A 17,610-nucleotide genomic window follows, 5' to 3' on the forward strand; every position below is an offset into this window, starting at 1 on the left:
CTAGAATCCAAACCAGGTTCAAATGATACAAGAGTCTGTGTTTTTCATACTACCTTGTCCCTTAAATGGCACTGTTAAGTCTTTACTAATTTGATTAAAATTCTGAGGGTGCTGAAATTTTAGAAGACCAATGTTTTAGCTATATTAACACACTGAGATTGATCCTTAAACGTGGGTGACTTTTCTTGACAAGGTAAAGAACAAAGCAGGTTATGAACAGACACCAACTATTTAATAAGAATGACAAGAGACTCTTCCCAAGTATGTTGTTAGAAGTAGAGCAACATAGCTTAAAATATCAAAAGACTTGTGGATCAAAGCGCTTCTTACTAGAGTTCCACTAATATCTCAAGAATCTAAATCTTTTTTATGTCTGAGGGCTTTTAGCACATTTTGTTTTCCCTGTGACATCCTCATTCAGGATATTTTCTACAAGCACATTCTGATATATAACTCCACTAGATTCCACTCCTGAATGTTTTGCAAAAAGAGCTCTGAAAGTAGAGCAACAGTGAGCGCCACAGAACCACATGCAATTTTAGACATTTTGCAAATGGTATGAAGCGATTTCTAAAGCCCATTTTAAAACGATTCTACTGCTACAGAGGCTATACAGAGTTAGGAAAGGGGAAAAGCTCTCAGGTACCCAACATATCAACTCCTACATACCTCAGGAAATTCAAAATGAGCTGTTTAATGGAAAGGCACAATATTACATAGTTCTATTTCTGAGTATCAATCATAAAAATTCTATAATATAAAACCTAAATAAATATGTGAATAACAGTAAAACCTCCAATGTATCATATGCATCCAAAGGCATACCAGTTTTTTATCCTTACTAAAATACATAGCTACCCACACACACACAAAAAAGTAAGGTTTTCTAACCTTTCAAAGTCACCTTGCCTTGTGAATTTTGACAACCTATACACGGCCCAGTTGTTAAGCTGTTTAGAGGTCATTCCTCTTCCATTATCTATCACTGCAACAGCAGGTTTTCCTTGTGTTTCATCAAAAAGCTATGAAACAAAATAAGTTCAAAAAGACAGGAAAAGTCAAATTAATATTTAAAACATGAAAAGTTAAACATGAAAAAAATGATTCAACAGGCTCACTTATATATTACTGATGGAAGTGCAAATTAATACAATTTTCTGAAAGGCACTTCAGCAGCAGTATGTATCAAAAGCCTCAGAATTCTTCATGTCCTTTAGCCTAGAAATTCCATTTCTCACAATTCAACTTAAGGAAATATTCAGAGACATGTACCAAGGTGTGCAAGAATGTTCATCATTCCAGCATTCCTTCCAGTGGCAAAAATACAGAAAAAAAATCTAAATGTTCAACAACAGAACACAAACTACACAATTTATATTATAGCCAATAAGTCACTGCAACAACAGATTATACTGCAGAACATTCATGATATGACACATGTTAACAATGTACTGTTAAGGGAAAGTAGAAGATTACAAAAAACCAAAGGTACATATACATGTATACATATATGCATAGGAAAAAAACGTGAAAAAATTTTAACAATGGATGAAGAGATATCTGACAATTATTTCTACTTTTAGTTTTATCTCTATTTTCTCATTTTCTCCAATAAACTTTTATTACTCTTACAAAAGGAAAAGTTAAATTGCTTTACAGTATTATTTCCTTACCAATTTGATCTGTATTCTTCTAACCCCAATGTTACGAGAAGTAGCAGACAATGAATTGTCAATTAATTCCGCAAGAGCAAATGCTGCAAGAGATTAAGAAAACATTGCTTAACTTTTCCCTCCCAAATACTTTGTATAAAAGTTCAAAGAAGAAGAAACTATCAAGTACCTTAAAGCCAAAGAGCTAGAATTAAAGTATTATCCTGATCCTAATGATATAATACATAATAAAGGCATCATCACCAATCACCACCAGCATCAAAAAAGCAGTCATCAATCAGTACTTGTATGGCACTATACAGCATGAGTCAGCCAGCCATGATTCCTGGCTTCAAGGAGTTTATAATCTAAAGACAGACATACAGACATTAAGAGACAAACAGAAGACCATAACCATAAAATCAAATAGTCTGCAGTATGTAATTACATCAAGCACAAGTCCAAAGTAAGCACATTTAGAAATACGAGGGCAAATATGAAGTGATAATAAGTGTCTTTTTTTAAAATTTCCTATACTGCTCATCTGCAAGATAAGTGTCTCTTGAAAGCTAATTTGGATATAGAATTCTTATGACTAACAAATTTTTCAAGTGGCAGAATACATCTGTTCAACTGACACAGAACTGCTATAGATTCACTACCACACCACCAACCTGACATTCAATTTATCACTGGCTCAACATTAACTAATATTCTCCTTTCTTCAAGGTCACTATTCACACTATTTCCTGCTTTTATCCCTTTAGTAAAAAGAAAGGAAACATATCAAATTTACGTATCTTAATTCTGCAGAAGCTTAACCCAACAAAAGCTGTAATTAATCCAAAGTAGCACTTCACGCTGGATGTGGGCTCACGCCTGTAATCCCAACACTTTGGGAGGCCGAGGCAGGCTGATGACATGAGGTCAGGAGTTTGAGACCAGCCTGGCCAACACAGTGAAACCCTATCTCTATTAAAAATACAAAAAAATAGCTGGCCGTGGTAGCTGGTGCCTATAATCCCAGCTACTCGGGAGGCTGAGGCAGGAGAATCGCTTGAACCTGGGAGGCAGAGGTTGCAGTGAGCCAAGATTGCACCACTGCACTCCAGCCTGGGCAACAGAGCGAGACTCTATCTCAAAAACAAAAACAAAAAAACCAAAGTAGCACTCCAGCAAGCACTTCTACTCACCCTAAACACTCCAAGGACAGCTATGTTTATAAACGAATTGCAAAGAAGTTACCACAAATCAGATTATGTACAAGGGTCTGGCTAAGGTAGTAACTCCAGAAAATGAAGAAGGGACACTGTAGGAAATGGCAGGAAAAGAAACTTAAAGAGAAATTTGGAAGGAAGAAATAAGTAGAATTTAGAATCTAATTAGATGAAAAAGAAGAGGGGAAAAAGAAATTTGCTTCATCACACAGGTACAACAGTTAAGGCTTGGATCAGTTTACTGAAAGTATAAAAAGAAAAGATCAAGGCCAGGCGCGGTGGCTCACGCCTGTAATCCCAGCACTTTGGGAGGCCGAGGCAGGCGGATCTTCAGGTCAGAAGATCAAGACCATCCTGGCTAACACAGTGAAACCCCGTCTCTACTAAAAAAATACAAAAAAATTCGCCAGGCGTGCTGGTGGGCGCCTGTAGTCCCAGCTACTCAGGAGACTGAGGCAGGAGAATGGCGTGAACCCGGGAGGCGGAGCTTGCAGTGAGCCGAGATAGTGCCACTGCACTCCAGCCTGGGCGACAGAGCGAGACTCTGTCTCAAAAAAAAAAAGAAAAGAAAAGAAAAGATCAACATAACTTGAAGAAATGTCCACCAGAGTCAAAAAGAACCAGAAGTAGGGAAACAGAAGTAGGGAAAGACCCGGGAATGTACTGTAAAGTCACAGAAATCAAGGCAAGATTTTAAACACTGGGGTTTTCTGCTTATCCATATAATGATGGTATGAATGAAAACTGATACGGTTTTCAACTGATATGGTTTCAACTGATATGGTTTTCATATCATTTCATAATGATGGCATGATGGAAACTGATCAATATGAAACATAAACTACATTAAGAGTTTAAAATACTTCTGTTGACTCTATAATTATACACTTAGCAATTTATCCCCAGGAAAATAATTAAAGATTCATGGGCCAGGTGCAGTGGCTCATGCCTGTAATCCCAGCACTTTGGGAGGTCGAGACGGGCAGATCGCCTGAAGTCAGGGGTTTGAGACCAGCCTGACCAACATGGAGAAACCCCATCTCTACTAAAAATACAAAATTAGCCAGGTGTGGTGGTGCATGCCTGTAATCCCAGCTACTTGGGAGGCTGAGGCAGGGGAACTGCTTGAACCCAGGAGGCGGAGGTTGTGGTAAGCCGAGATCACGCCATTGCACTCCAGCCTGGGCAACAAGCCAAACTCCATCTCAAAAAAAGAAAAAAAAGAATTAAAAGATTCACTCAATTTTCTTTCTTTTTTTTTTAGATGCAGTCTCCCTCTGGTGCCCAGGCTGGAGTGGCAGTGGCATGATCTCAGCTCACTACAAGCTCCGCCTCCCAGGTTCAAGCGATTCTCCTGCCTCAGCCTCTCGAGTAGTTGGAATTACAGGCACCCACCTCCATGCCTGGCCAATTTTTGTACTTTTAGTAGAGACGGGGTTTCATCATGTTGGCCAGGATGGTCTCGAACTCCTGACCTCAAGTAATCTGCCCGCCGCGGCTTCCCAAAGTGCTGGGATTACAGGCGTGAGCCCAGCCAGATTCACTAAATTTTAAAATATTTAAGCACCTATGTGCCAGGCATTGTTCTAGGAACTGAATAAAGCAGATGAAGGTTCTGTTCTCAGGGATTTAACATTCTAATGGAGGAATATGGGAAAGAAAATATAATCATAATAAATAAATTCTATAGCATGTTAGAAGATGGTTTGTGCAATAGAGAAAAAAGAAACAGCAGAGAAATGAAATCAAGTAACAGTAAAGACACAGAAGGAATACAGTTGCAATTAAATAGACTAAGTTTTGTTGAGAACACAACAGATAACCAAGACTTGGAGGAAGTGAAGAAATGAGTGCAGGGCTAACTGGAGGAAAAGCATTCCAAGCAGAGGGCCCTAAGCTGAGAATATGGATGGCAGTGAAGGGGAGTGAAAAAGTAAGAAAGGTAGTAGAAACAAAGTCAGAGAAGTACAAAGCAGAGCTAGTAAGTCCCTGCAGGCAACTGTAACGACTTTGGTGTTTACTCTTAGTGAAATGGGGAGCCATGAGTGTTTTCAGCAGCGAGTGACACAATCTAATTTCTCCAACCTTTTATGGACAGGGATGAAAAGACAGGTACCAGTAACTACCAGTTAGTGTAATCTGGGTGATACAATGGTGCCTCCAGACCAGGTGGTAGCAATAGAAATGGTGAGAAATGGTCATTTTAAGATAAAACATTGAGAATAGGACCCAAAGGATTTTCTGTCAGATTAAGAGGTATGAGAGGTATGAGAAATACAAGTATCAACTTGATTTTTGGCCTGTGCAGCAGGAAGGACACAGTAATAATCAATTCAGATAGGGGGAACTATGTGTGGTATGAAATTCAGTGAGCAGATGAGGGTTCCCATTTTAGACATCCTAGAGGAGATACCACATGGGCAGATGGATGGATAAAACTGGACTTCAAGAGATAAACCCGGCACCATTTTCAATATTTAACTAAAAATGACCATTTCCTACCTCTTCCTTGTGAGAGTCACTTCCGTAATGATGTTATTTAGAACCATGAGATAGGACCTGATCACCAAGTGAGGAAGTAAGATACAACATAAAAGGCAAGAACTAAGCCCTAAGGCACTTCAATATTAATAAGGTGGGGAGAGAAGAAACGGCAGGCAGTGAGGTAAGAAGAAAATCAAGGTGCTTATAATCCCACGGCTTTGAGAGACCAAGGCAGGAGAATAATTTGAGGCCAGCAATTCAAGACCAGCCTGGGCAACATAGTGAGACTCCATCTCTACAAAGAAAATTTTATTTTTATTTTTATTTTTATTTTTTAGAGAGAGAGGCTCACTCTGTTGCCCAGACTGAAGTGCAGGGGTGCAGTCATAGCTCACTATAGCCTCGAATTCCTTGGCTCACTCAAGCAATCCCCCTGCCTCTGCCTCCCAAGTAGCTAAGCAAGGCATGCACCAAAATGTCCAAATAATTCCTGTATTTTTTTGTAAAGATGGGGTCATATTATGTCCCCCAGGCCGGTCCTAAAGTCCTGGTCTCAAGTGATCTTCCTGCCTCAGACTCTCAAAGTGCTGGGATTACAGGTATGAGCTACTGCATCCAGCTACAATTTTTTTTTTTTTTAATTAGCTGGGCATGGTGGTATGCACTTGTAGTCCTAGTCATTCAGGAGACTGAGGCAGGGGGATTGTTTAAGCTTAGGAGTTCGAGGCTACAGTGTGCTATGGTCACGTCACTGCAAAAAGGAAGAAAATCAAGAATATGGACCCTCGAAAGTCAAGTGAAAAAAGTATACCAAAAAGGAAGAAGTGACAAAACAATGCCAAGTAACACGTCAAGAAAAATTAGAACTGAAAATTAAAAATTTATCACTGGATTTAGCTGTTGGTGACCATAAGAGCGTGGGTACAGTAGAGTGGTAGACGAAAACGTCTGGTCAGAGTAAGAAACAATGGGAGGAAGAGAAGGACTGCTAATAGCGAATGCATTCAACTCTCTGGAGGAGTTTTGCTATAAACAGGATCAAAAAATTTTAGGCAGTAGCCAGTGAAGGAAGTAAGACTTTAGTGTTTTTAAGATGGGAGAAGAGCTTTTTTGTACAAAAAGAACAACATGAGAAGTAATAAATATACTAGTTATATATTCAAGCTCTGAAGTCACTCTCCTAAAGTTTAAATGCTGGCTCCACTACTCACTAGTAGTGTGGCAAGTCACCTAAAATCTCTTAGCCCCAGTTAATTCTGCAAATCAGGATCTTTACCTATATTATTTCCTAACATTAGCTACCACACAGGATTAAGGAGTAAATGAGACAATGCTCATAAGTACTTGGTACAATGCCTGGCACTGTAGCCAATAGTAATGACAGTAGTGGTAGTGTTACGTTAAGAAAGCACACACAGATTTAGTCACAAGAACATTCAGAGTCATTTGTAACCATAACACAATTAAAAACAACCTAAATGTCTAATAGAAGAACACTGTTCAGACCGGGCATGGTGGCTTATACCTGTAATCCCAGCAATTTGGGAGGCCGAGGCGGGAGGATCACTTGAGGTCAGGAGTTCAAGACCAGCCTGGTCAACATGGTGAAACTCCGTCTCTACTAAAAATACAAAAATTAGCCAGGCGTGGTGGTGCCTGCCTGTAATCCCAACTACTCGGGAGGCAGAGGCAGGAGAATCACTTGAACTTAGGAGGCAGAGGTTGCAGTGAGCCAAGATCACACCACTGCACTCCAGCCAGGGTGACAGAGAGAGACTCTGTCTCAAAAAACAAAAAAAGAAAAAGAATACTGTTCAAATAAATTATATTACCTAAATATTATCAAAATATACGGAGACATATATATCAAAAGATGTTCACTTTATTTTTAAACAAAATGTAGGTTAAAGAAGTATGCACCATATAAAACCATTAAAAATCAAATAATATGAAAAGGTCTGAAATGATAAACACCAAAGTGTTAGTGGTGGTTATGTCTGGGTAGTAGAGATATTCTTTATGTTCTATTTGCTTATCTATGTTTTCTAATTTCCTGCAAACAATACACATATAATGAGAAAAAAATATTTTTAATACAAAAGTTTACGATGAACATGTAAGTAGTATTAGACACTTTGGCAAGTACTGAAAGAGAGGATTCAGTAAACTAATTGATTTGTAAAGATCACTAGCAAATGGTCCAGAGAAAGGACAGAAACTAGCAAGTAGTAAAGGTAGAAAGAAATGATAAAGACATGGAAATATGAACACAAACTTCTTACTTATGCAACCTAGCTATATGTATTTGCAAAGTAAAACAAGTATTTTCTTAATTGGGAAAGGTCTATGGGAGGCCAGGAAATCAGGAGAAGAGAGTATACAGGCGATGGAAAGCTGTATAGGTCAAGACCCCTTATGAGTTGAAAAGAAAAGTTCTACTAGTAGGTTTGCTTTAAAGGAGAGTTTTTTTTCACTGAAGATGACACAGGTAGAAGACATAATAATACCGTGATGAATTTGAGTAAGAAAGAAAATGAGTGGTCTTCTAATAAAGTGTAATAAGAAGATTTATAAAAAGTGAAGGAATGGGATACGTAATCAGGGGATAAAGGCAGGTAATAGTTTATCAAAATTAGTATGAATGGGATACTTACGCAAAGGATTTTGTCCTTCACTGGCATAATATTCATACATGCCACTTTTAACCAGTGTGTCATAGTGAGGTAAGAAGTCAATTCGTTCTTTCGTAGCTGTCAGTAGCAACTGATTGACCGACTGTAGCAGGTATAAGGTGACTCCATCTTTAACAGTTTCATCTGTAATCAAGAGTGAAAATCATAAGTGCTAGGTCATCATCAGAAACTCAATGAACTTATAATTGTGAATATACAAATTCTATCTATGAAATATCTTTAATGATGGTAAAGAAAAACCCCCAATCATCTACCTGTAAGCAAAGTCATGTTAAGGATATTAATGAAACAAGCACAAATACTTCCTTCCATTCATTTGAAACACTCAATTCTTAATAAGTTAAACTATCACAGGAAATCAGACGAGAATCTAAAATAGCGTAGTGTCAACATGAATGGAGAATGGTTAAATTCACATGGAATCAGGCATGAAAAACCAGCAGGTCTTGGAAAACTAATTAGGTTAAAAAAAGATAATGGAATAATCCGAGTTGGTTAGCAAAATTAGCTTCAGAAGATTTGTGCTAGACAGAATCATCTTCTGTAGCCATAACTGATATCAACTATTTTTCTATAATCAAGCTTGAAAAATATAACCTCTGTGCAAACTATGCACATACAGCCAGTTTCCTCCCTCATCCCAACAAATTAACAAAAATCATCAACAGATTTAGATGCATATCTAATAAAAGTTACTGCTATATCATGTACTAGACCTTATTAAATATAAAAGCATGAACTTAGTAACACTGTTTACCTACCAAAATTATCACAGGTAATTTCTTTCCTACTTGTTGTTGTAATAACAAATTTTTCTTCAGGTGAAATGCCAAGTGTCTATCCAAAATAAGAAATAAAATCACTTATTACACAAAGGAAATAAATGTATTATTCAAATTTATAAAAATATGAAAATATTGATAGTACATTATAATCTGTAATCACTACACTTATCTAGGAAATACAAAACTCAGTATATCTAAATTTTGCCTTTGCATAATTAATAGTGCATAAATCTATATAAATTACTTGCTTAACAAGGTCATTTTTTCTGCTACTATAAGCAACCTAGGAACACTAGTGATTAGGTGGAATGTTTTAAAAGCATTTTAACATCATCAGCAGGACCCACCCAGACAAAAGACATAGTATTTCATACCAACGTACAAGTTATCAACTTATTTGGAACAAAGCTTTAACATAACTCATGTTCATATAGACTAGATATTTAAGTATGCAAAAACAAAATAGAAGAAAACAGAAGTTAGCATTTTATAGCACGGAGGAAAGAACAGCCAGGTCCATTCAAACGAGTAACTTTAAAAATTAAAGCAAATTATAAATTAGAGGGAAACTGGCCAGGCATGGTAGCTCACGCCTGTCATCCCAGCACTTTGGGAGGCTGAGGCCGTCGGATCACAAGGTCAGGAGTTCGAGACCAGCCCGACCAACATGGTGAAACCCTGTCTCTACTAAAAATACAAAAATTAGCCAGGTGTGGTGGCACACACCTGTAATCCCAGCTACTCAGGAGGCCAAGGCAGGAGAATCACTTGAACTGGGGAGGCGGAGGTTGCAGTGAGCCAAGATCACGCCACTGCACTCCAGCCTGAGCAACAGAATGAGACTCCGTCTCAAAGAAAAAAAAAAATTAGAGGGAAATTGCAACAAGAAACAAAAGGTTGACAAGGATCAACAAAGAGAAAAAGTAAAAACACAAAAAAATGAAAAGGATAAAATACAAATGACCAATGAACACATGAACTGTAAAATCACATTAATCAAAAAATGAGAATTAGGAAAGTGGTTAACATTTTCATTTACATTAGAATTAAAACATACATGCTCTGTCTAAAATGAAACAATACAGCAATATATAGTTAAGAGAAAAGACTTCTGTTTCGGGTAGTAATGGACTAGTCTAAAGATTAACACTCTTATTGAAAACATCTAAAAAATCTAGACTAGTGATACTCAAATCTTCAAAAATGATATTAATAAAAACCATTATTGCTCACCACTGGGATGAGCTAGGGCACCAACTTCTTACTCTGAACACTGACAAATTAAAGGGAAAGAACAAATTATTTACACTGCTTTTCTTGTATCAATGGTACTTCAGGATAACCAAAATAGCTCTGGCTGATGAGGCAAAGTTGTTCCTTAAAGAATTCCAGCTAATAAACACAGGAGGAATGGCAAGTCAGATCAAAACTTCCTTATGGAGGAATCCTGCTGAAATCACGTGAATCCCAAGATTTTAATGTTAGCATTGCTATGAGTGGGTGAAACACCCACACATCATGTGCCTCCCAGTGTAATGCCATATGAAGTATCACTACTACCTACAAAGCATTCTTTGCCTCCTGACCCCAAAGAAGTTGGACCTAAATCAAATCAAGCCTTTAAAGCTAACTTTTAGTTTACAGAATACATATGGATACAAAACAAATTAAGTAACACCAAAAAAGAGCACAAACAAATCCATAATGTGGAATATTAAAGACCTAGTTGATTTCTTCAAGAGGTCAACTGCAGGAAAACTAAAGAGACTGGTGGAGGAGGAATTCGCTCAAATGTTTTAAATTGAAAATAATTAGGAAACAAAAAAAAAAACAAGTTTAATGTGAGGACTATGTCAGATCCTGATTTAAACAAACCAACTATAAAAAGATACTTTTAAACATTCAGAGAACTCAATATGGACACGGACATTAGACAATATTAAAAATGCTTTATTTTAATGGTTTGATAATACATATTCAGGCTGAAGTATATGGGGTGAAATGACCTAAGACCTAGAATATGCCTTAAATACATTACAAAAACAAAAATGATCCTAGTGTGGTAAATTCCTATTAACTTGAATCTGGATGAGTACACTGGGGTTCATAACATGATTCTCTCTTTGTATGTGTCTGAAGCTTTTCATAAGAAAATTTCTACTTTAAAATATCCTGGAATAGGCTGGGCGCGGTGGCTCAAGCCTGTAATCCCAGCACTTTGGGAGGCTGAGGAGGGTGGATCAGGGCAGGAGATCGAGACCATCCTGGCTAACACGGTGAAACCCCGTCTCTACTAAAAGTACAAAAAAATTAGCCAGGAGTGGTGGCAGGCGCCTGTAGTCCCAGCTACTCGGGAGGCTGAGGCAGGAGAATGGCGTGAACCCGGGAGGCGGAGCTGGCAGTGAGCTGAGATCATGCCACTGCACTCCAGCCTGGGCAACAGAGCGAGACTCCGTCTTAAAAAAAAAAAAAAAAAAATTCCTGGAATAGACCAGTGGAAGAGAATAGAGGGTCCTTAGACAGGTCCACATATATATGGATGCAGAGCCTAGCAAACAAGAGAGGTGACATTACAAATTGGTGGGGAAAGAATAAACTATCCAATGAATGATATTAAGACAACTAGTTGTCTCAACATGGAAACAGATAAAATCCACACCTTAACTTAGACAAAAATAAATTCCAGGAGAATTAAAGCAGTTGTACATTAGCCCAAAATTGTAAAAGAACACATAGGGAAATAATTTTGAGTGAGCATAAAGGGATTTCTGAAAAGGTACAAACAGTGGGCCAGGCACAGTGGTTCACAGCTGTAATCCCAGCACTCCGGGAGGCCAAGGTGGGAGGATTGCTTGAGCTCAGGAGTTCAAGACCAGCCTGGGCAATGTGGTAAAACCCCATCTCTACAAAAAAATGGAAAAAAAAAAAAAAAAAGCTGGGCATGGTGGTGCACACGTGTAGTCACAACCACTCAAGAGGCTGAGGTTGGAGGATCCCCTGAGCCTGGGAAGCCGAGGCTGCAGTGAGCCGTGATCACACACTACTGCACTCTAGCTTGGGTGACTTTTGAGTGAGACTCTGTCTCAAAAGATGCAAATAGCACAAGTCATAAAGAAAAAGACCAGACAACATAAAAAGATCAGCATCACTAGTTATCAGTGAAATTAATATAACTTATTCTCATCAGGTAGGCAAAAATGTTAAATTCTGAGCCCGTCAAGTGTAGGCCTCTGTACAGAGAAACAGGTACCTTACACACTGCTGATATGACTGAAAAAAAGTCAAACATAAAGAAAGTAATTAATTTGGCATACTTTAGTAAACTTAAAAGATACTCATATTCCATGCAATTCTACCCTAGAGAAATAAAGCCATGAACATAAACTGACTGGGAAGATTCTATTTGTTTAACAGAGACAAAAATGACCTTACAGATTTTTATTAGGTTTCATATAACCATGACAGTCGTGTATTTTTTAATTCATTACTACTTTTTTATTTCTATGATGTCCCAATTTTTTTTTTTTTTTTTGGTTTTTTGTTGTTATTGTTGTTGAGATGGAGTCTTGCTCTGTTGCGCAGGCTGGAGTGCAATGGCGCGATCTCAGCTCACTGCAAGCTCCGCCTCCCGGGTTCACACCATTCTCCCGCCTCTGCCTCCCAAGCAGCTGGGACTACAGGCGTGCGCCACCACACCTGGCTAATTTTTGCATTTTTAGTAGAGACAGAGTTTCACCACGTTGGCCAGCTGGTCTCAAACTCCTGACCTCAGATGATCTCCCTGCCTTGGCCTCCCAAAGTGCTGGGATTAGAGGCGTGAGCCACCAGGCCTGGCCAATGTCCCACTTGTTAAATCATGTAATTATGCATCCTGTAGTTACTGAAAAACTATGTGCAAATGATTTTTTTAAGATCTATGTTCACCTAAACATATCTAATTATTCCATATAATCCCACATAAGTCTATTATTTTTTCTTTATTTTTTACAGATTTTTTGAGTACTCTTCTACGATAATTGCATGTAATAGTTCATTTAGCCTTCACTAACTACATAGAAGACTCCCCCTATTTCCTAGCTGTCAAATTATCTACGGATAGGAATGCTAGCACCTTATTCTCTTCTTCAAACAATGGCAACCGGGTTATCGTTCCTGACCATCTAATTGTATCCAGTATTGCCTGTATTTTCCTGCACTGGAGCAAATAGTTCATTTTCTTTTTATTTTTAACCCATATTAAAAACCCACAGATGTTTAATCCATATTAAAAACCCACAGATGTTTAATCCATATTAAAAACCCACAGATGTTTAATCCATATTAAAAACCCACAGATGTTTAATCCATATTAAAAACCCACAGATGTTTTTTAATCCATATTAAAAACCCACAGATTTCTAATCCATATTAAAAACCCACAGATTTCTAATCCATATTAAAAACCCATAGATTTTTAATCTATAAATCTACTATTATTCAATTAAGACACACAAACTATCTTTTTTTTTTTTTAAGTTCCTGGATACATGTGCAGAACATGCAGGTTTGCTACATAGATATACATGTGCCATGGTGGTTTGCCACACCTACCAACCTGTCATCTAGGATTTAAGCCCCACATGCATTAGGTATTTGTCCTAATTCTCTCCCTCTCCTTGCCTCTTACCCTACAACAGGTCCCTGTGTGTGATGTTCCCCGCCCTATGTTCATGTGTTCTCATTGTTCAACTCCCACTTATGAGTGAGAACATGCAGTGTTTGGTTTTCTGTTCCTGTGTTAGTTTGCTGAGAATGATGGCTTCCAGCTTCATCCACGTCCCTGCAAAGGACATGATCTCATTCTTTTTTATGGCTGCATAGTATTCCATGGTGTATATGCGCCACATTATCTTTATCCAGTTGATCATCAATAGGCATTTGTGTTGGTCCCATGTCTTTACTATTGTAAATAGTGCTGCAATAAACTTTAAAATTAATCCATATTAAAAATCCATGGTTTTTAATCCACATCAAAAATCCATATGAAATATCCATGGATTTTTCATCCATATGAAATATCCATGGATTTTTCAGGGGGCATGGTGGCGCATGCCTGTAATCCCAGCACTTTCGGAGGCCGAGGTGGGTAGATCACCTGAGGTCAGGAGTTCCAGACCACCCTGGCCAACATGGTAAAATCCCATCTCTACTAAAAATACAAAAATTAGCCGGGCATGACGGCTGGTGCCTGTAATCCCAACTATTTGGAAGGCTGAAGCAGGAGAATCGCTTGAACTTGGGAGGCGGAGGTTGCAGTGAGCCAAGATTGCGCCACTGCACTCCAGCCTGGGTGACAAGAGTGAAACTCCCATATCAAAAAAAAAAAAAAAAACAAAAAACATGGATTTTTAATCTATAAATTTATTATTATTTAATTAAGACACATAAACTATCTTTTTGTTTTCCCTGCTTCATCTATAAAAATTATTTCTTGAATTCACAATTTTTCTAAGTATTTTATTTTATTATTGTTTGTTTGTTTTTTGAGACAAGAGCCTCACTCTGCCACCCAGGCTAGAGTGCAGCGGTGCGTTCTCAACTCGCTGCAACTTCCGACTCCTGGGTTCAAGTAATTCTCCCTGCCTCAGCCTCTCGAGTAGCTGGGATTACAGGCAACCGCCACCAGATCCAGCTAATATTTGTATTTTTAGTAGAGATGGGGTTTCACCATGTTGGCCAGGCTGATCTCTAACTCCTGACCTCAGGTGATCCGCCCGCCTTGGCCTCCCAAAGTGTTGGGATTACAGGTGTAAGCCACTATGCCGTCCCCAACTTCTCTTAAATATTTAAGGACTAACTGACTTGCAGTGCATAAAATGATTACCTACCAAAATGATCAGTTAATTTTATTTTTAAAATTATTTTCTTTCACTATCTCTGAACAACAGGTAATTTTCATCCATGGATTAGTCAGAAAGCACACAGCTTAATTAGCACTGCTCTGAAACTCTGCAAACTAGTCAGCTTTTAATGTGGCTCCATTATATTTCGTTACCTTACTATGGCACTTACTAAGCCATAGTTTTCTGCTTTTTTTTTTTTTTCAAAATCTCAAGTTTATTGTAGAAATTGATGAGCACATCTTATATTAAAATACAAAACACCTAGAATAGCCGCACAACAAAAAACATTGGAGCCACACAAAGGAAAATGTAGACAATTTCTTCAAATTGGTGGTGGGGGGATATGCACACATGGGACTTAATATCTGGGCATATTTTAGAACTAACCAAATGAGTCATCTTCTAATTGTTGATTCTGCAAGGCCACAAGGGCTCAGGTGAGTCAACAGCTGCTTATCAGAGGTCTAAGTGCTTCTTGCAGATTTGTCCTTTCCATTTCTTCCCTCTCCTTTTCCATGAGGTGAACTTTATTCAAATAACAATTTAGAGCTGGGCATGGTGGCTCATGCCTGTATTCCCAGCACTTTGGGAGGCCAAGGCAGGTGGACCACCTGAGGTAAGGAGTTCAAGATCTGCCTGGCCAACATGGCAAAACCCCATCTCTACTAAAAGTATAAAAATTAGCCAGGCATGGTGGCAGGCACCTGTAATCCCAGCTACTCAAGAGGCCGAGGCAGGAGAATCACTTGAACCTGGGTGGCAGAGGTTGCAGTAAGCCAAGATGGCACCACTGCACTCCAGCCCGGGCAACAGAGTGAGACTCCGTCTCAAAAAAAATAAATAAATAAGTAACAGTTTAGGATCACCCATAATACTGCCTGACACTACAAACATTTATTGGTTTAATTTACATTTTAACAAAAACTTTAGTATATTATTTTGTCTCTTCCCCTAAGGACAAAAGTGATGGTTCTAATAAATAGTGTGGAGTAGTGTAAAAAATACATATATATGTGTGTGTGTGTATATATGTGTATATATGTATATATGCGTATACATGTATATATGTGTATATATGTGTGTGTATATATGTATATATAACATATATACTTGTATATATATATACATATACATATATACACACACATATATATATGTATATGTATACATAAGCTTTGGAATCAAATTGACCTAAATTCCAATCCCAGTTTCACTGCTTGTTGACCATGTAATCTCAGATTATTAATTCACTGACTTAATTCAGTTCTTCGAGTACGTAATGGAGACAAAGTTATGGGATCTGAGGCATAATCTAATAATGCTTAAAAGAAGTCTAACAACAAAAAAGTTAGCCTTCTCAGCCTTCTTTTTTCTTACTAGTTGGTCCCTCTCATTTCTAACTAAATTTAAAACGTTTTCTAGCAGGATAAAGTGGGAGGAAGTAGGAACAGAATTAGTTAAAAGAAATATTTTCCTTGGTTTTCCAGTTGAAATATTGAAGGAAGGAATAAATACATCTGTTCCCTACAGCAAAGAATGCCATTTGAGTAGTATAACAGAATGAACAGAGGTTCTGGGTTTGAATACTAACTTGAGCTTTACTATCTGAGTAATGAGTCACCATTTCCACGACTGTGTTTATACTTCTGTAATAAAAGGCCAATAATACTTCCTCTATTTATCTAAGAGTTACCGAGACATCTCACGAGAGGGAAATAGTGCATTTCTAGAGGAAGGGTAAAGTAGCAAAACATTTTCAAAAAGCAATTTTAAAATACGAAACAAGAGCTTTAAAGATGTATCTCATCTTTGATCCAGTTCTAAGATTTCAAACTAAGCAAACAATAATAAAGACATAAACGGCTATGTATTCAAAGATGTTTTTCCACCGGGTGCAGTGGTTCACGCCAGTAATCCCAGCACTTTGGGAGGCGGGTGGATCTCTTGAGCCCAGGAGCTCGAGACTAGCCTGGGCAACACAGCCAAACCCCCGTATGTACGAAAAATACGAAAAAAAAAAAACATAGCTGGGCATGGTGGCGCTCACCTGTAGTCCTGGCTACTTGGGAGGCTGAGGTGGGAGGATCACCTGAGCCCGGGAATATTTGGGCCTGGGAAAATGTTTATTACAGCATTACTTAAAATCAAAAAAATTAAAAGTAATGTAAATGTCAACAGAAAGGAGAGATTCGGTTATGTAAATAATGGTAGCAAATGGACCATTTCAAATTTTGATCTGAAGACCTACGTTTAAAGACACTTCTGACATTATTAAGTGAAAAAATTAATAGAATATAAAACACATATTTTAGTAGTTTAAAAAATGGAGTGGGAAGGAGGAGGAAGGCTGAAAAGACATAACCTCAGGTGCTAAGAGTAGTCATATAGTAGTTTTACAGCGAGTAAAAGATTTACTCGTTTCCCCCCTCTGGTTCCATATTTTCTTTAATGTACTGATATTTTTACTATAAACATAATAAACGTAAAAAGTTTCCCTTTTGTAGAATGGTTCTGAATACAAAGCATTCAACAAAAAAGATGAGCATTCATTCACTTTTCAAACACAACGGGAATCTACTACATTCAGGCACAGAATTAACTTGAGGGGATAGGTTTTTGTCTTCATTCATTTATCCATTCTAATCTGGGCATTTACAATGTCGCAGGCACAGTTCTAGACGCTGGGACTACAGCTGTGAACAAAAGAAAGTCCTTACTTCTCAAATCGTTTTCATTCTACGGATCACAATTTCAATTATTTCAGCAACCATACAGTTATATGGTCTAGAACATTTCTAAACCTATCAGCCTCACGACAAAACACGGCTTCAAAGTTCTTTTTTTCCCTTGGAAGCTAAGTGTTCTTAACAGCTTAAAAAGGGACCTCATATGGTTAA

The 17,610-nt window shown here is 38.0% G+C and overlaps 1 protein-coding gene across 10 annotated transcripts in view; it reads right to left on the reverse strand.

Moving 5' to 3' along the window:
• SMCHD1 (structural maintenance of chromosomes flexible hinge domain containing 1) overlaps positions 1-17,610 on the reverse strand; it is a 147,859-nt gene that overhangs the window by 128,346 nt on the left and 1,903 nt on the right. For 7 of the 10 annotated variants that reach the window (XR_010151859.1, XR_010151858.1, XR_008540621.2 and 4 more), the window contains exons 2-5: positions 8,808-8,883; positions 8,008-8,169; positions 1,674-1,756; positions 892-1,022 (exon numbers count right to left, since the gene is read on the reverse strand). Coding sequence is in view for 6 of the 10 variants with exons in the window: in XM_512045.8 (XP_512045.2) it covers positions 892-1,022; positions 1,674-1,756; positions 8,008-8,169; positions 8,808-8,883 (452 nt within the window). In the remaining 4 variants the exon portion in view is untranslated. Of the gene's footprint in view, positions 1-891; positions 1,023-1,673; positions 1,757-1,842; positions 1,958-8,007; positions 8,170-8,807; positions 8,884-17,610 lie in introns of those variants that run through there. The other 3 variants (XM_054671725.2, XM_016933406.4, XM_016933407.4) reach the window with 2 other exon arrangements.

Source organism: Pan troglodytes, chromosome 17 (assembly GCF_028858775.2).
Source record: "Pan troglodytes isolate AG18354 chromosome 17, NHGRI_mPanTro3-v2.0_pri, whole genome shotgun sequence".
NCBI classification, from domain to species: domain Eukaryota; kingdom Metazoa; phylum Chordata; class Mammalia; order Primates; family Hominidae; genus Pan; species Pan troglodytes.